This window comes from Nipponia nippon, unplaced genomic scaffold (genome assembly GCF_047370975.1).
Source record: "Nipponia nippon isolate SJK-2023a ecotype South Korea unplaced genomic scaffold, ASM4737097v1 scaffold_5, whole genome shotgun sequence".
Classification (NCBI taxonomy): domain Eukaryota; kingdom Metazoa; phylum Chordata; class Aves; order Pelecaniformes; family Threskiornithidae; genus Nipponia; species Nipponia nippon.
Window position 1 is genome coordinate 68,302,551 of NW_028262369.1, and position 19,738 is coordinate 68,322,288.

At 38.1% G+C, this 19,738-nt stretch overlaps 1 protein-coding gene across 4 annotated transcripts in view; it reads right to left on the reverse strand.

The window, feature by feature from the left end:
* The window catches only part of HECW2 (HECT, C2 and WW domain containing E3 ubiquitin protein ligase 2), a 173,625-nt gene that overhangs the window by 12,269 nt on the left and 141,618 nt on the right, over positions 1–19,738 (reverse strand). For all 4 annotated transcript variants that reach the window (XM_087734507.1, XM_087734506.1, XM_087734508.1 and 1 more), the window contains 7 exons: positions 17,351–17,434; positions 14,155–14,264; positions 10,100–10,220; positions 7,985–8,098; positions 4,117–4,269; positions 1,932–2,030; positions 9–138 (listed from right to left, as the gene is read on the reverse strand). In XM_087734507.1, the coding sequence (XP_087590633.1) occupies positions 9–138; positions 1,932–2,030; positions 4,117–4,269; positions 7,985–8,098; positions 10,100–10,220; positions 14,155–14,264; positions 17,351–17,434 (811 nt within the window). The remainder of the gene's footprint in view (positions 1–8; positions 139–1,931; positions 2,031–4,116; positions 4,270–7,984; positions 8,099–10,099; positions 10,221–14,154; positions 14,265–17,350; positions 17,435–19,738) is intronic.

The following is a 19,738-nucleotide window of genomic DNA, read 5'->3' on the forward strand; positions in this document are numbered from 1 at the left end:
CTGCACACCTGCCCAAAAACTTCTTCATTTACAGTAAATGTGAGATCTAGGATATCATGTATATCATTGTCTTTCATCCACTGCAAACTCTGGTGAAACTCCTCGTCGAGATATTCCAGGTCACTCAGGTCACAGAGTCTAACATAAACAAGAAGAAAACACACAAACACAGATGACAGCAGTAGTGTGTACTCAGTTACTAAACTCAGATAGGACAGTCTTCAAAAACAGACTGAGAATGGGAGCCAGAGTAAAATCAATAGAATAAAGAAGACATTACTTCAAAACTGTTTATTTGCCTAATAATAGCAGTTACTGTGTAACACAAAATGGTTTTGTTAATATACAAAACTCCAGAATTTATTGATTTGATGACACATTTCTTTTTAAGCTTATGGTGAGTCTGTCTCATGTTTCCTGTGAAGAATATTTTGGAATTATGAAAATACATAGATTGAAGAGACGAAAAATTCAAATCATAAAAGAAAAGGTAAGTTTTTATAACAAGCAACTACTACCCTTTTTGCTTATGTGACTACACTGCCACCTCTCTCGTCTCTGTTGTGCAAAGAAGTCTGTTCAGATACCTTGCTTACCCCAGAAATTTCTTTTTACTTTTTGCCATATTTCCCCTTACCTGGTCCTTCTTTTACAAATCCAACCTGTAAGCCAACTGCCCCTTGCTGTCTTTAACAGTTACTACTCCAAGCTTTGAGCATGCCAGTTGTTAAACATATTTAATACCGTGGTGGCAATTTCTGCCATTCTTAATTCCTTAAATCCTGTTCTGTGAAATAGGCCACTGGGACTATTCATTAAGTAAGGTGCTTTTTAGCTGCAGGGTTACCTGCCTGCTTCTATTCTTGGGTCCGTATAAAGTCAGAAGAAAGCCCTGTACTTTTAGTTGGACACTCAAGTGTAGTTTAAGTGACATCCTGCAGTAACAGCCCCTACATCAAAGTTGATGGATTGGGAACAATGTCCCATCTGCAGAGGTAGTCTGGATGGCTCATCAGTTCTGAGGAAAGCAGAGGTCCAGCGCTTAGATGGAGAAGTGGCATGAATTAGGCTGTGTACAAAGCTGGCCGCCCCATCATTTTTAATTTTACTGTTTAGAGAACCACCAAGTTAAACAATTAATTTAATTTGCAGTCACACAGTATTAGTATTAAAGTCCATCTGGGGTAAGTCCTCATCCTTATTAAAATGATGCTGTTAGCATTTAGGTACTTTTAAAATACACGTGCAATAGGAATGGATGCATTACTCCACACTACTAGCATGTGTGATGTTGTATACAAAAAATATCCTTCCAGACTTCTCAAAAACAGCTTTCAAATGGAGGACAAAAAGTGAAGCACCTTAAGTTCATTAGGTCTTAAATTCCAGACATGCTGAGCAAGTGCAGCTCTCATTATTTCAGCCAGAACAGTAGCAGTAGTTCTGAAAATGAAGTCTAAAGTATATCAGAGTAAAGCTCCTCAAAATGGAGATTGCCAACAATCAGTCTACCTCTGAGAATGGGTCTTGCAGTCTAAGTTACGAAGTGATTCATATCCTATCCTGTGAGTCATTACAAGACAAATGAATAAGAGCTCTATTAATACCTGGAATAAAACCACAGCATTTCACTGTACAACTTCAAATGTAAGATTTTGTAGAAGGAAGCTTACAACATGCCTAAAACAGAAGATGACATTTTCATACTGATCAGAAAACAACATTCTGAGTTATTAGGTAACTGGCTAATAACCATAAGCGGAAACAAGTAAACTTTTTTAAAAAAGTCCTAGATTGAAATGAAATTATTAAATTAGAAATAATGGCCTGTCTTCTTTGATGATAAAACATTTTAATTTATCCATACACAAAACGGCATTGTCCATGGGGAAGGAACCACACAAAAAAGGAGACAGAACAATTCTACTCACATTCGGAGGAGGGCTTTATAAAAGGGTCGTGTAAAAAAGGCATCTAGCAAATACTGATGTATCAGAGCAAGACCAAGAATTCGACCACTAAACCTGAACCTGGAAGAGAAACAGTTACAATCGTTATACTGAAACTTTGTGGTTTGTACACTGCTCTGTCATCAAAACTTACATATATTTCCAAACAGCATTTTTAAATCAGATAGCTATGTCTAAATTGTGGTATTTTTGTTTTTTTCTTGTGTTTCTTTTACATTCTCAGTAAGGCACAGAAAAAATGCAAGTCTGCCGGGTGGAAAAGTCTGCAAGTCTGCTGCTGTGGAAAATCCCTCAGATACCTAAGTTGCAACGTCTCAAAAATGTCAAATCCATATTAACCCAATCAACCCCTGCCAGACTAGCCTCTTTATAAAAGCATGTATTCCAAAATGATAGCCACTGTCTATTTTCTTTACACTCCCCATATAGAATAACTTGTTTTCATGTTACTGGCAGGCCAAAGGTTTTTCTACCCTTTCCCAGCCTGACAGTTCTTGCTGTCTGTCTTTTCTGTTTACAGTGGCTCCTTGCTCCCCCTTCTGACTGGTGATTATGGAATTCTGAATATATTTTCAGTGGCTGGAAGCTTTTTTTGTGTATCGCAGTGCTCTCCAGCCCTATGTCAATGGGATCTAAATGATCTCCTTCTCTCCCCTCTCTCTTTCTTCCCCTATTATCTTCATTTTGTCAAGTGGGTAAGGAGGGTTGGGGAGGAGGGAGGGAGTTTGACAGATTTGAGATCAGATGGCAGCAACTTTGAAATAGTAGGGTCTTTGCAAATATTCCCATGAGAATAAAGATCCATTGTGAAAGATCCTCCACAGCTCTGGAACTAGATTTAAGCCTAGTGTTCTTTTTCAAAGAAAATAATGTTTCTTAAACATTCTGTTTATGTATCCTCAGCAACATTTTTCTTGGAAAGATTAAGGCTTTATTATACCTGCCTGTACACAGGATTTGCAAGATGAGGATGTGACATGCAGAGAGCCCTCTACTTCCATGCATAACTGCTTGTCACAGCTCCATTTTCTGAATTCCCTCTGAGGCTGTACAAGACCAGTGCTGTCACTGGCACCAGCACTCCCAGGAAGAGAGGGGTGATGCCTCCCTTGCCCCCAAGGTCTCTGGTCCAGCACTGCAGAAGGCAGGGATGAATACAAACTGTTGGCAGAAGCTGCATAGCACGTAAGGTTTTTTCTCCCCTTTTTGCCAGACTGTTCTGCTTCTCCAATACAATAGATGCCATTTATTGTTGCAGTATTGGAGTTCAACAGGTAGGTTGCTTCAACTGACTGAACTGGATGCAGCCAACCATTCCTATTAATTTTTAAAACTAGTAATGAGATCCTTTCTGATATTCATTCTTCATAACTGGCTTCCAATAAATAAGAACTCAGTACATATCTGTCCTACACAGATGAGCAGCTGTCATTCCACTATTACTGTAATCTAACTACCTACACAACAGAATTCTCTCTGTTAATATTCACAGCACAGCTTTACAGACTTATGGCGATGCCATGGCTTAAATCAACTGAGGGTGATTTAAACTGGCTTGTAATTGTGAAAATGGGATTATGTAAAAATCCTTGATAACTATTTTAGAAGTATGTGTGTATGCACAGACTTTGCTTAAGAGCTACGTAATCAGCAGTCTTCCCCCTGCACCCAATTAAGATATCTCCATAGATTTCCTTCCAATAGATATGTTGGTTTTTTTCCACTGAGACCACCTCTGTACTCTTTAGACTCAAACAAATTCCATACAGTAACACCCATTTGAAATCTCCCTTAATCTCCTTAGTTGACAAAATGCCAGTGTTTCATTCATTTTTTTTAATGCACAAGAAGCTAATATTGCTTTCATGAAATGACTGCTAATGCACAAGAAACGCAGAGAGTTGTGTTGTGAGACAATCCCACGGTACACATTCCAAATCATAGTTTTGCTGACCTTGTGAGAATTAAGAGCATTTAAAACCACAAGAGAAAACAAAATCAGGAAAGTCTAAAGAAATGCAATTATTTTGCTGCTGGTTAAACACATCAGATTCTGTGTAATAGGTCTGAGCAGATATGAGCAGTTGTCTCAAGTGGGAACAACAAAAAAACACATCTGAAAAACAAAAAGAAAAATTATTCTTACCACTCATGGTGATTGTCTACAAAAGCAGACATGGGACTTATTTGTACTGTATAGGTATCATTGGCTGAATATTCAAACAAACCATAATATGGATTGAAGAGCTCTCTAGACACCAGGAAAAAAAATTCTCGTGAAGGTCCACTGTAGTCCAACCTTTAAAGAGAAAACGGACATTACTATAAAATGTTCATTGTGTGTGAAGGAACGCTTTTTTGAATCTACATTCCTTACGCTACATTTTAATTAAAATTTCGTAAGATTTTAACCAGAACCCTTATCCTGCAGATTGCTTAATGCCAAGGTATGTGAAGTCCTCACGGGGCTATTCTGAAATGGAATGGCTTGGAGGACTGGAATGAAGTGCTCTATGTGGGCTGCTCTCATCAAAAAATTTGGCTCCAGCTGTAATGTCCTCTTTGCCACAGGACTATTACCAAGTAACTGGGGGGGGAGGAGGAGGAAACATTAAAAGAGCCAACATTAGACCTAGCTGCATCTGACAAATTAAGAATGAAAATGAACAATGGTCATATTTTGTCTTTGCAGATTTGCAACAATAGGACAATTTGAAGGATAATATTTCTGTTTTTCCTAGCAATATGATCTGAGATCACTTCAGTGATTTATCTTTCTTGGTCTAAATTTTCTTGTCTGTCTTCCAAACTTGAGTGCATTTAAATGTCTTTTGGAGAGTGCATTTCCTTTGGTTGTTTGGGTTTTTTTTTTTTTTTTTGCTATTTCAAGATTCCAGTACTAATGAACAAGGAATCTAAATAACCCCTTCTTCCTGAATCATAAACAAACTCATTGCTGACAAAGCACTGAGACTGAATTTTGACATTATGCTGCAGGTCACCAGTGAAATGAGTTAAGTATGAAGTTAATGCTCTGGTATAGTTGGAAAACAGAAAACTAGGTATTTTCCTGTGGGGAACACAGATTATTATAACCCTAACAAATAACGATGTATCTTCAATAAATTGAAGATTTCATACTTGACCTTTAAGAAGGTCTTGCTTTAGTACTAAGACTATGCAGACAGAAGTATCACAGAGGTGGTCAGCTTTCACATAGGACTTCTGCTACTAATGTTTTGGCTCATGAACTTTTACAGAAGACAAGCATAGATGAGAGTTGTTTTTGAGGATGAAGTTGTCAGGAAAAGTAAAGGCCAGGTACCATTATCAAGTTGAGGACAAAGCCTCTTTCCTCTGTTGAATAAAAAACATTTTCCCTTCAGTCATTTGGAAGCACTTCACTTCTGTTAAGCTTCAGAAGTGAAGTACAGTACTTTCAGTACTTTCAGAAGTACTGAAACAGATCCTTACCCTGGCAAGAAGGTCAGATTCCATCCTCAAATTGCAGAAAAAAAACCAAAATGGTTTGATATCACGGACAACTGTTGGATCTTAATCTTGGCACAAATACCAGGATCAAGCAAAGGGTTATCTGGAAGTCTCTTGCAAACTTCTGGGATAATCAGACTCACTATGAAATCTTAAGATAGAATAGAAACTGTGTGCTTGACTACCAGCCATTTCATACAGCTTCTTTTGTATGCAGAATTACTGTGAGTCACATTAAATAAATCAATCATGAGAATCCTGCACTGCCAGTCACATTTATCCCACAATTAAAGGCTTGGCACAAGGGTGAGAAAACTTCATACAAGAGGTATGCAACCGCACAACAGCTGCAACTGTGGGGCATTTGGGTATTCAGAAGTAGAGTAATATGTTGTTGGCAACATGACTCGTCTCCTAGGAAGCACCATTAACACTTCAGATTTACCACTCATAAATGCAAAGCAGCTTCTGCTAATAGTTAATAGAACTTAGGGAAAAATAACTTTAAGGAACCATATTCTTTGTACCAAAATTTTTTTCATTTATCACCACATGAAGTATGAATGTAAAAACATTAAACTAGCATCACAATTGCATGACTGTAGAAATGGAAGGTTGAAGGAAGATACCAAACATTATGAGACTTACGATAAAAATCATAGAAACAGCAATAACTATGTCTGAGTTGCCCCACTTACTAATTTATACACTAATAAATCAATAGTTACTAAAATGTTTTAATTTGTGAGGATTTCATTACCCGTTACTTTAAGACTTACACCTCTTTACCGAGAGGAAAAGAAATGCAAGAGCAAACTCCCACTTAAAAAATTAAAAAAGGAAAAGGAGGAGCAAATAGGAAACAATTAATTTCAGTATTCCTCCTCCTCATCGTCCTCCTCTCCTCCACCCTGACCTGTCCCCTTCTACACCTAGCCAAATGAATATTTTGATGTGATACATATCCTTGCACCATCTCTGATGAAACAATACTGTTTGCACACATCCTTTCTTCATTCAAAACACAGATTTGTAAATAGAGAACTGACGTCATTTTAACTTGACTTTGTTCTTAATTAACTCATTCTTTTCCATTAAGAAGAGAGTCTTGTGTAAAGCTGGATATAATGGGAACAGGATGTGTCACCCCCATTTCCAGGTCACTCTTCATCTTGCTGTACTGAGTGATGAAATGCAAAAGCCTGACGTCTGATGAAGGGAGACAGTCTATCTGGATCAATCTCTATCTCGCATATGATTTGAAAATTTTCCCTTTCATTTTTAAATCTGGGTCGAGGTTGTAGCTGTGAAAGTAAAGGCTGGCAGGGCTGCGTAAGACAGGTCTCACTCCTGCATCCCCACCCTGCTCTGTCAATATAGTGTAATCTCATCCTGCACCAGCCTTGTCATTCCAGTTCTGAGTTTTTCCTCAGACAGCACGGTGATATTATTTATATGAACAAGTCCACACTTGGCTCTCAGCTGTCAACATTTTTTATTTTAAGACTTCAGTGAGACCTTATTAACACTAAGCACTTCAGGGTGAACTTTAAACAAACAACAGGATTTAGGGGTTTTCAAAGACAGATTAATTTTATCTAATCTTGTATGAGATGTTTCTATTACAACTTAGCTATTTTAAAGACTCAGACATTGCATGGCAATAACGCACACTACAGCATTCCAAGAGCTGTGTGCTGCAGTTTCCTAAATATCAAGCAATAAAATTATGAATGTATTTACAAATACATTCATGAAATACATCAATAAATATATTTTTGCCTAAGGCAGTAGGCTTTAGGATCTGACAAAGGGGGCACAAATTAAGAGACGAAAGAGCCACATTGCTCCAGTTTCCTTGCGAAGGAAATATAACCACATCTTGCTTTGCAATGCACATCTCACAACCTGTATCACATTAGACTTTCATTAGACACAGACTGAACATTCTCTGAGGTGACTTTGAAATGTCAGGAATATTTGTGTTTGACAACTAGCAACAGCCTCGTTGCTTTTATTTGTGACGCAGGCGCTGGCTTGGAGAGGCAGTGACCACCTCCTGTAGCATCGAGGGCTTTCAGCTCCCACTGCCTCAGACAGGACTTGAATTAAGGATTGAGCCTCTAGCCTACTCTTGAAGCACCCTCCCTCCAACAAATGGCTGCTGTCTTTTAACAAGCACTGGAGATATAATGTCAGCACTGACAAAAGAAATATGAAAGAAGAAACACAAGAAAGTTGTTTGTTTTTTCTTTGCTTTCCCAGCAATATTCTGAAACACACACCAACTATTGTGAAAATTCACATAAACACATGCATTACTTCTGCAAAGGCAGGATACGTTACATTTCACAATGCCTAAAAAGTCATCTTGAACAGCTGTATGTTCTAGGCTTATGTATGTGGCATTTCCTGACTGTAATCCTTCCTCTTTTCACTCTAGACCACAAGAAGCTTGGTGAAACAGCAGCTACAAGACACACTGAGTTTTGAGATCGCATTTACTTCCCTGTTCTACTCACCCTTCTTCCCCAACAAACGTGACATAGAGTTTATTTCTCTGCAGGTCTTTTCTTGAGTAGCCCATGATCTGGTTAAAGGCATCTTCTAGCAAGTGATCTCTCCTGATGATTAATCTGAAGAGCACAATAATTTTGAAACAGCAATTCATGAACATGAACCACAGTTGAAAACATCTATTTACGCTGCAAGGTAACAGGGTGACTTCACAGAAATACACGTTTCTGCTGGATAATTTGATCCAGACCAGACAGCTTCTGTCTGTTAGTCTATCTTCCTCAAGGATCTCCTTTAGATTTCAATAAAAATGTCTCTCGTACAAAGAAGTGTAGTTTTATTTTTTCTACCCTGGTTCTTCCTTAAAGGCTTCAAGGGGAAAGGTCCTGAAGTGGGCATTTTCATTAAGTTTAAAATTCCTTTTTTAAGGCTGGGCCTCTAAATCACTCTTAGTGTAAGCAAGAATCTAACCTTTTATGTAAAAATCAATCTCTTAACAAGGAACAAGATAAAACCGTGGGAAAGTCACTGAATGGTAACTCCAGAATCACACATCCCTACATTATCCCCAGTGTAAGTGTGATGGGACAAAAAGTCATAAAGATCTAAAATAAGAGGTGAAAGAATCCTCCTTACTCTAAAGATTTTATCTTCTGCCAAAAAACTGTGTTCAATTAGTTTCCTGAAACTTAGCTTGCTTTATATTCAAATACTGCCTTATGTGTGCGTTTGATCAGTCAGACCAAAGCTGGGAGGGGCTGCTGCCTGCAGAGAGGCAGCTTACCCCTCCACACAGCCTCTTGCAAAGCCCTTGCTGGCCTTACTACTTGTGCAGAGATCGGTCAGTGATTGCACTGTGCTGTCCTGCAGAGGGGAGAGAAGCGGAGAGGCCAGGAACTGACAAGGTACCTGGGCAACAAGAGGACCCAGGCAGTATGCAAGTTGTGCTGGTTTGATAAAAAGGAGGAGGTCAGTGTAAGCCTGGGAAAGGAACCCAGAGAAAACTTCTGCTTAAAAATCCAGCTGTTGTTCTGCTTAAAAATACACAGTGTGATGGCAAATAGGTCAGGAAAAAAGGTGCAAGAAATGAAATGGTTCTCACAGGTAGCAAAAGCCATCCTCTTCTACCAGCTATTTGCCCAAGCATTCGTGACAAAACTTTCACAGATTAAGCTTCAAGTGTTTATGATTTCACTATGTTATAGGCAGACAATGTCCAAACCCTGCCTCTTAAGACTGTCTAAACAATACCATTTTAATCCCATTTCAGTTGTGGAAAACTTTTAACAAGCTCACATAAATGAAGTCTGAGCTCTGCACAAATTCCTGCAAAATGTGAGAAGTGACTGGCAGGGGGAAATAAAAAAAAAAACCACGAACGAAAACCCCACCCCCCTATTCTAATAGAAGAAAGGGGTAAAAAAAGAGTTCGCGTGCCTCATGGCTACTATGAGAGTATCAAACTATGAGAGTTTGATAGCTGGCACAAGACTTGGTAAATTACAAAATTATGAAAGTATCTTATGATGATGATCCTTGTCATAACAGTATGTAATCACACGATTACCAAATAAATGAAGGAGGAAAGACCTCACTCCAAGTACTCTAGCATTCAGAGTGCTGAAGTAAAAATATTAGCAGTTTTTTACGGCGATCCTTAAAATTTAATAACATTTAATTTTATGAGTCCTCTTTAGTAAAGAGGACTGTGATATCAATACAGGTAATGATGTACAAAAGATAAGCCCATCTAGTTTTTTCAATGGAAGAAGACATGAGAAAATATAACTGTTTATATCATAGCAATTGCTATAATGGAAGAATTCAGATGCCTTCTGTTCTGCATGCCTCTTCCCAAAGCTCTTTTTGGCACTGTATTGGTAATATTATTTGTATGAAAATTTAGTTGGAGGAAACATAGAAAAGAAGTGCTCAGAGCTTGCTGTATCCTCTGCTATGAATCACATGCTGGCACTAAGTCTTTTATGACAGGCTTTATATTTCCAGAAGCACAAGGGTAACTGTAACATCTGCATTCCTTCTAATGGGAAGAAGCTTGTAGCAAGGCAAGGCAAGCTGCCTGAGAAACAAATCCAGTTTCATGAGATTCTTCAACATACTTCAATTTCCCTGGGCCTTGTCCATATCCTTTAGTCTCCAACTTCCTGTAAAAGTTCCTCAGCTTGGCTTCAAAATCTCTTTTGTAAGGAGCTGGAGCTCGGGCATTGGCACGCTGAGTACCTGCAGGAAGCAATAAGCAAAGAATGACCTGTAGTGACATGAACTGATTAATGTCCCATACTCTACTGAAAAGACTCCTTAATAGTGAAAGGCATGGTATGTGTTTGGTTTAGTCACCTTTATAAAGAGTAAAAGCTGCCTATCTTCAAATCTGCTCTGCATCCAAGACTTCTTGGTTGCTCATTTCCAATAGTATCATCTTTCTAAAGTAAGTCTTAAAAGAGCAAATCCAGGTCAATGCAAAAGATAGATTAAAAAAACAGCACAATCAACTGGAAAGACTTAACTTTTGTTTGTCAAGTACACTTTACGTCTAGCCTTTAAAATAGCTCATGCAATAAATGTTCTGCTCTGTTCTGGTTTTAATATTATCAGGAAAAACAAGAACTCAGAAATGAAGCATAAACAGACTGTACTCTGCTGTGCCCTGTTGAATACATCAAGCTGAAGAATGAAGACTTTTGGAAATTCCCTAGTAGAAGTTTTTCCTTGGGGAAGTACAAGGAAGAAAAATATTGGAAGAAGGGAAAGACTACCAAAATTTACATTTGTGGAACTTTTCACATATGACTGCAGGAACATACATGATGGTCATCTAAGTGAATTTATTTTTGAAAAACTGTTTTTGAGGGTCAATTTCTTAAAAGCAGGGAGAGATGAGATCTGTATGCCCCAAAATAGCATACCCCCACATCTGCATGTACAAGTCTATTATACATAAATGAGGTGTTTAGTCTGATCTACTCTGAATATTACAGCCATTAGAACTTCCACTGCCTCCCTAGATAAATTACTTCCATTGATTTGATTGCAAGACAGTGTGACAAAGAGGCAGGTAGTACTAGCCCTTTTGCATTCATCTTCTCAGCCCTATTTTTTGTAACATTAAATTCCTCCCCTGCACAGCTGTGTAGACAACTCCACAAAAAACTCAGAGGCTGTTTAAAATTTCTCATGCCCTACAGTATACATAGGTTGCCAACTACTTATCTGCAACTGGTGGTCATCTAACAGGCCCATAATGCACTGGAAATACAAACGAACAGTTTAGAAGGATGTATATGTAGACTTCTGTCTTTTAAGTGACAATCAGTTCTTTATGTGAGTTTTCTTTTGGCTCCCTGTATGAAACTAAGCCAATGCAGAAACATTTATTGCTACTATGGCATGAGAATGTAACGTTTCAGGTTATGAATGAGAGAGAACGTGTATCCGTTCAGCCTGTGGGCAGAAACCAGGGGAAAAGAGAGCAGCTTGCTTAGCCACAAAGCATACGGGTCTGACGGAAAAGGCGACGAGCACATCCTGCGGAAGTGGCTGCTGGAAGAAGCTGCAGAGTCGATCTCTCTGCAGAGATCAGAGAGAGAACAAGCGAGATCAGTATTAACACTGAATGCTATTTACAGGTCTTTAAAAGACCTGTCTGACCAGAAAGACACTTGCCACTTGTTCTAGGCTTAGGGTGATGTGTGGGAGGAATAAAAGTGTCAGGGAATCCTCAAAGCTCCAATGGGAACATGGAGGACCCCTCTGGAAAAACAAATCATAGTAATTGATTAATCTATAGTGGTTATCCTCTTTTACTGAGAGCACCAAGGGCTTCTAATGGTACACTCGGCTGAATTCTCTAGAAAACTTACAGAAACTTGAAACGGTAAACAGCCTTTTAATTATTGGCCTTTTCCCCCTACTTTGTTTATTTCGCTTTGGGTCAAAGTAGGTACAAAAACGTAGTCACCAAAAAAACCCAACAAAAGCATACTATAATCTTAACCCCTGAAGGAAGTTTTTGCTGAGAGATACTGCAGAACATAAATCTGGTCATACATTACTTCACGGTTCAGAAATCAGCAGTATATTATTCTGTCAGCACATGACAAGTCCTCATTGCAAATCAGATGCATATGCCAAGAAATTCCTGGGCAATTATAGTGATTACTTCCGCCCTGGGAACAAAAGATGTTAATGGAAGAGCTAAAAAATGCCAGTGATGTGATAATCATATTTGATTTTCAAAGAGGTTATATTCTAAAGCAGATATAAAGAGTAGCCTCATGACTATTCATCTTTCCCAAAAGAGAAAGTACAACCAATTGTGACTGATCTGAACAACGGATCCTTAACACGCAATCTCAAGCAGTGCAGCACAGTCAGTTTAGCTGACAAAAAAAACCCACAGAGCCTCCATAGAAACGATGGGCTATTTACAATTTCTCATCAAAAAAGTCATTTGTACACCAACACAAACATGCATACTTGCAGACTGACAGGGAGATTCAATGGTCTCTCTATAATTATCTACGAAACAGAACAGACATTACAATTTAAGGAGAACGGGACTAAAACCATCACTGTGTGCTACTTTGTTGAGGCATAGATGAGAATGTCACATGTTAAAGATTGAATGCATGTTGAAATTACTTTGTTGGAGTGAAGCCCTGCCCAGCATACTTTGGTGCATGTACTAGTAATGAAGAAATTGTAACGCTGAAAGCCAAAACTTTTACTCATAAAAAACTGCCAGGTTTGCAGTTGGAAATAAGATTTCACTCTTCCTTTCTTTTCAACAAAGGGAAACAGTTATATCTAAACCATATATGTATCCAAAATATCAATACATGTGAATATTATAGTTTGCTGCTTTTCAGAATGCCGTAAGATCATTAAGGTCTTCAGATAGTTTCTTCAAATAGGTCCTACAGAGGTCCTATGTCCAGTAGAAGGAAAAGCTACCACTCGGGCCATGTTTATGAATGGTTTTAATCTGATTTCTTGAAAAGGTAAAGCTTTTTATGACTGTGGACTGGGAAATGCCCATAAAAATCACAGTACTTTTCTTATTGTCTGTAACTACCTAGAGTTTCTTACATCCCAAAGGTTCTCTACTTGGCTATACTTTTGTTCTCAAATTTGTAGAAATCCCCTTGAGCCACTTCTGATTTACTGCAGTGACTTTATTTTACTTACCTATTATCTTCTTGAGAAAACTAAGAACAGTGACATCAATAAACTTCAAATTGCTGTACTTACACTGCAGAGGTCAAATGGAACTTCTCGCATTTGAAATAATTTAGTTCTGATCCACAACTTAGTTAAGTGATATGAAAAATATCAATTTCATTCCATTCCGAGATGTGTATTGCTATCTTTTGGACTCATGTTAAGGGACAGCAATCCAGCTCTACATAACATTGTCACTCATTGCCACACAGCCCCACTAACACAGGCATTTTAATGTACAGTTACTAGACCTCATATTTTTAATTCTCTAGGCATCAGGATCCTGGCATGAGCAGTCACTTAGTTGTTTCACATCAGTGAAAAACAAGTTTGCATGTTTTACAAGTCAGAACAAAATCACAACCTCTGAAGTTGCAATACGCCGATCTTTTCTACCGGCAAAACGTCCTGTGAGCCCAAGGCAAAGGTTCAAGTTTGACAGTCAAATGCAATCACACTTGTTGACTTTGCTCAAAAATAGGACTAAATCTTTGTTGTTGCTGGAACAAGAGAACTTGGATCTTCAGAAAGGTGGGAAGTCATTACATGCAGCGTAATGTAAACTAAATTATGGAACTGGCTCTACTGCAGTATCTTAAAGATATCATCGTAGTGAAAGTACTGCAGTGACAAGCTCACTGACCACTCGGTGCTTCAGCTCATGTAACTTTACCCATCTAAAAGTTGGGAACTGCAAAGGGGAATAGGTTATAGTTTCCAAATAGCAGGTTCTTGGCTTTAGGCTGCCGTGAATTTCAATTTGGAAAGCAAACAAAAAACTACAGTCAAACAATTTTTCTATTGTTTCTGCTCTCTGACTTCTGGGAAGGCAGCAGGAGCGTGCTACTGACTTTACTGATCTGGAACCAGTCCTTACCACATATGAGAAATGTTTTCGTACAGCCCTCGCAGAAGCTGTGCCTGAGCAACTTACCTGGAGAGTTCTGAGGCGAAGACACCGGCGAGCCTCTTGGGGACTGGCAATAACTAGGATGAAGTAAGGCATGTGGCGGCACATATGACATTATCTCCTCCTCAAACAAGCTGGTAAATAAGAAATAACATGTTTATTTGAATTAATGGCATTTTTTAACTTTCTAGGAATAAATCTCTAGTTACTAACCTGCTTTTTTTGGTAGTCACTTGCCTATTTCCACTATGCACACTTAGAGTGCCACAAAATATTTTATTGCCATTCCCTCAATCAGATCTTGAAAGTACTGGAAAGCAGTAATTACTACCTTTGTGGGACATCGCTATACATAATGTGTTATTTGTTTTCAAGGTTAAAAATATAGTTAATCAGCCTTTGAAATTTGCCTTTTTTTTTTTTTTTTTTTTAAACTTGTGTTCTCATTACAAAGGGGTCAATAACCTTAGTCATGCTTGCCTGGAAAAAGATCTGCAATACTGCACAAAGACCAGGAACAGAGACAAATATTCTAAGCCTCCAGGATTAAGAATCACATCTGATCTTGTTGAGTGTATTGAATAGTAAGCTTGTTGGCATAAGTTATTTCTTTATTTTGTCTTTAATGCTAACACCATTGCTGAAACAGGTATCATGTCTAGTGCATTCAGGTTGAGTTATTTTGTGCCTCTCTATTACTGCTACGCAACTTCTAAGAGAAAGACAGTAAACATTTTGCAGCCTATTCACTGCATCTGCGCACATAGGGTCTGTATATAGATTAAAATTTCAATCTTTTGCCAAAATTGACAGAAGCAAATCCAAAAAGAGACAGAATATCTAATATCAGAATGGATCTGATATCAAAGCCTATGTTGGATGTTAAACACAACACAGATAAGAATAAACCGTTGAGATAATACGTAAAATTTATTTTTAAAAACTGAGCTACAGAAAGAATCACAAGCCAATATTTTACTATAGAGCTCAACCAATAAAAGCAGTGTTCAAATAAAAGATGCTTCTTACTAGGTTATTTCACCAAAGAAATACCTAGAAAAATTTTTTGCATGAGATTTTTTTTTTTTGAATGGGTATTTTCTGGCAGTTCTTTTTACATTCATGACCACGCATTGTTTTCCTCCAAGTTACATTTTGATGCTGAAAATGTGATAAAATATAAACCATTATTTCAATCTTGGACTAAAGTAGGAGTTAAAATGGTGATTTGTGTTTTATACCATACAACATGTTTAGAAGAAACTGAAAGATATTTTCTTCTTAACACTTGGAGCATAATATAATGCCATTCTTAGAGTATTTTTAAAAATGTGATGCACTGTACCTCCTTCAGTCCCTAAACATATAGGGGTTAGTTTGTTTGGTTTTAGTTAGCTGCAACTTGATATTTACTGAAGCATGTGAAAAAATGTACAGCGTTCCCAAGCAATAAAGGCATCAGAAATAGTGATTCCACCCAGTTATTACTAGATCTGAAGAGTGCTTTATAGGAAAATTATATCATTCCCCCTCAACTGAAGAAACAGAGGCATGGAAATGGGAACAGTCTTCCCCACAGTCATCCAACCAGCCAAGCTAGATATAGAACCCAGGTGCCCTGAGCCCCAGGAAGACTGAGTCATCATGAGTAGAGTGCAGTTTTTTCAGGGTTTCATAAAGAAGGGTCATGATGACACCCTGCTGGAAGATACTGTTAAAAGTAAAAATCCACTGAGACTAAATAAGGGTAAAAAAATAAATGCCATCATTTCAGAACACCACTATTTTAACTTAGCCTTTGATTTTACACCAGTATTTACTCACAATAAGCTCATAATAACTCAGTCCAGTGTTGAGGTATAACATCCAACAGTTTAAGAAACTAATGAATGCATAGATAACATTTTATCAATAATATGTCCTTGGGGCAATGCTACTATTAGATTGTTAATAAAATGGGAAGGAAATCCTCAAGCAAAGCTTTTCAGTTCGATATTCTGGGAGGAAGAAGGTAGATTGAGAGAAATAAAATCTGAAGAATATGATGAAGTTATTCCAGGGAAGCATTGGCTACTGCTTTTCTCTTAAAAATTACACCAATTATTGCTTTTCTACAAAAGAAAGACTGCAGTCAAAATTTTGAATTTGCTTTATTTCCACAATAAGAATTATTTGCAATCTTTGCTGTTAACAGAACACTAGAAGGAATAAAACCCAGTCAAAGAGCAATGATAAAATCCTTCATGCAGTCTTTATTTAAAAGCAAGTAGCTGAAGCATGATTTTTCCATATAAAGCCTGTGTCATCTGCACGAGTCATATATCAAAACAAAAATCTTAGAAGATTTTTTTAAGAAACTATATTCTCATTTTAAAAAAGCTTCAGCATGACTTTAAAATGAGATTTTTATAGCTGTAATTAATTCAGAGATTTAGGGACCAGAAAGGATTATCATTATGCAACCTGACCTCAAAATACTACTACTAACGCCAATCTTACTTCACTAGATTCAATTTTAAATATACTAGTGAATTTCTTGATGCATTTTTACAATGGATGAGAATACACCTGAAGGAACAAGCGGTTAATTCTAGCAGAAAAAAAAAAAATCTGCCTGATTTTTTGAGTTAATTGCTTCAATGAAAAATATTAAAGCAGCTTCCCACTTCTTGAACTCTGTAACAGTATTTCCTTTATTAACGAGGACAATGATTGACAGCATAGTGAAGAGGCAGCAAGACATTAAGTAATAAAAACATATCTCAAGTATGAACATTCACAAATACGGATTTCCCAAACCACAGAACTAAGCAGATGCATTCTTGAAGCAGCAGAAGGTACATTCTTGCAAAAAGGCCTACACTGTACCACCCATCTACATGTCAGAGCTGGATGCAACAGGACAATAAAAGGTGGTCTGGGCAAAGCCATATAAATCACAAGTACAGTGCTCTTGCACTCGCCGTTCCTCAGGCAGAGTATCACGCTCCATCACTGTTATCAGAAAAACGTGACCTCCAAGCTAGCAACTACCATCTAGAAACTGAACATGATAAAAATAAAAAAATCTGACCCTTGAGCTGTAGCTCTCCCAGCTGCAAGTCCAAGTACTGAAGGGGAAATGATTAGGTCACTAAATCAGCACACACTACTCACTGAAAGGCTCCTCAGCAGCTGCCACACTATATTCCATACATGCATTGAAAGCAGCAGTGCCTACCTGAGTAACATGACAAGGTCTGCATCACTGGATAAACGCACCAACCCAGGTGTTCCCTCTGTCCGGATGAACTGGATCTTCTCCCTGTGTAAGCAAAAAAAGACTTCCAAAATAGCTTTTGCAAATAAGGCACCAACGTACACCACAGCAACAAGAAAAAGTACAGGGTATATCATAAAAACCTCTGGGTTATGCTTCTATATTTCAGAAACCATTTTTTTCCCTGCCACATCATGTCCATGTGAGCAGCAAAATATTACAACCAAAAAGCTAATTTGTTCTGATGAATGATTCTCCGGTTGCCCTCATCTCTTCAATGCTCAGGCTGCTTAGGTAGTACAGCCATCCAAATAGTAAAATAATTAAAAAAAAAACAAACAATCCTTTAAGTTCATGCTAGCTGTGTCCCTGAATTCGAAGTAGAAGGCTGAGCCCTGTGGGAGGACATTACTATTCTCTAAGTGAACTGTTTAAAGAGGTACTGTTCTTTTTGAACCTTTGTACGAATGCAAGCCGTACATTACAATGCACACTTGTGATTTTAAGAGCGGGGTTTTCATAACACACTGCATTTAAGAGATCTTCCAGAAAAACCCTTGTACTATTTCTCCCCCTCTGTCTCTCACCCAAGCAGACACCCTTCCTCCCAGACCCCGTTTGGTCACTGTTGTGGCATCTATGCATCCTGAACTCTGAGCATAGTTACATACAGATTTTTAGGATCTACATTGAATATAATTCCTTGGCTGATGACACTTTTTTCTTCTCTGTAGTTTTTTTTCCTGCATTCTGAAACGGAAGTACATTCCTTTTATTTTCTCTCTGTCAGTACAAGGTATATGATGGTACGGTAGAGATGAATTTTAATTTGGCTTTACTCTTCAGAAGGAACAGAAAACAAAACCCAAACCCATGTAGTAAAAACTGTCCCAATTCGAAAGGAGAAAAACCCCAAACAAAGAGAAAAAGTAAAGAACTCCACGTAACAGCAGCAGCATTGGCTCAGCTCAGAGGTCCATCTACCCCACTGTCCTGTTACCAACAGCGACAAGAAGGGCAGAAACAATCTGCGCGATCGATAGCGTAACAAGGCTGCTGGCAGCTGCACACAGTCTAAGCTGCAATATGAATTTCTGGAACACATCATTTCATGTGCAGCAGTTTCAACAAAAGGATCAAACCAATTTCTTGCCATCTGTCTCTAAAATCATGGTGCATAAAGACCTTCTCAAACAGTGGACCTAACATGCATTCCCTGGTAACTCACACTACATTTACAGCATATTCAAGGGTGAAAAAAGGGCACAGCCAGGCTGTGCCCAGAGCCCCCCAGTCCCTGCTTGCCAGTGTGGCAGCTGTGGCTGTAGCAGGAGTGTGTAATGCAGTGTTTCTCTATGAAGACAGGCACTGAAAGTCAAGCACCCACTTTGCTGCAACCACAGTGTTGACCAGTCAAGACTCAAGTTCAGCCTGGAAGCCCTGTAGTTCCACGATCACAGCTCTGAGCCAAAGCCAACATGTGCTGCCCACCTGCAAGCATGGCCCTAGTGTGCCCAGGGCAGGGATGTCTGGACACTTGCAGAACCTACTCCAATTTACATCAGTGCCCAGATGGTAAGGTTTGAGAAAATAAATGGTGGATTACAAAATATATCTTAACATTTAGTTGGCAGCAACACCAGGAACCAGATGGACGTCTTCTGGGTTAACCAACGTATGCAGCCCTCCATATGAATGCAATCCATGACTTCTTGGGGTTACCAACAAGAGTTGTGATTTCAATGATAGTTTTTTAAATATATGCCTTTTACCTTCTGTTAAGATATAAATTATGTTTAATGTATAATAGGTGCCTTTGCCTGAAGCCTTTTACATTATTTAACAGCATCTCAGTTTTATCTGTGGTGGTTTGCAATGGGATTTGATCCTGGCTACATGCTTAATTTATATATGATAAATGTATGTATGTATGTATATATAATTATATGATAAATACAATGTTCTCACTCCACCATAAAACCTTTGAACAACAATTTCCTACCTGTAGCATACCTTCATTGTATATTTTAATAGACCCTCAACTTCTTATCACATCTCTTCATTCTTTTTAGGAATGAGACATTATTTTTAGACAGAAAATGTAAGAGACCTTTTCAAATTCTCTGTTCTCTTCCACTGGCCAAATACTGATTTTCCTCCTCACCTATGTAATAATTATAATATCAATGATAATATTAAATAATCATCATCATTCTACTTCAATTACACTGAGGCCCTCAAAGAAATAGGTTACAGACAGTTGTACTGATCACTACACTAAAAAAAAAAAAAGACACAAAGAATTCATTATGTAGGATTTCACTTAGGTCTTAATTCATCAAGTGTTAG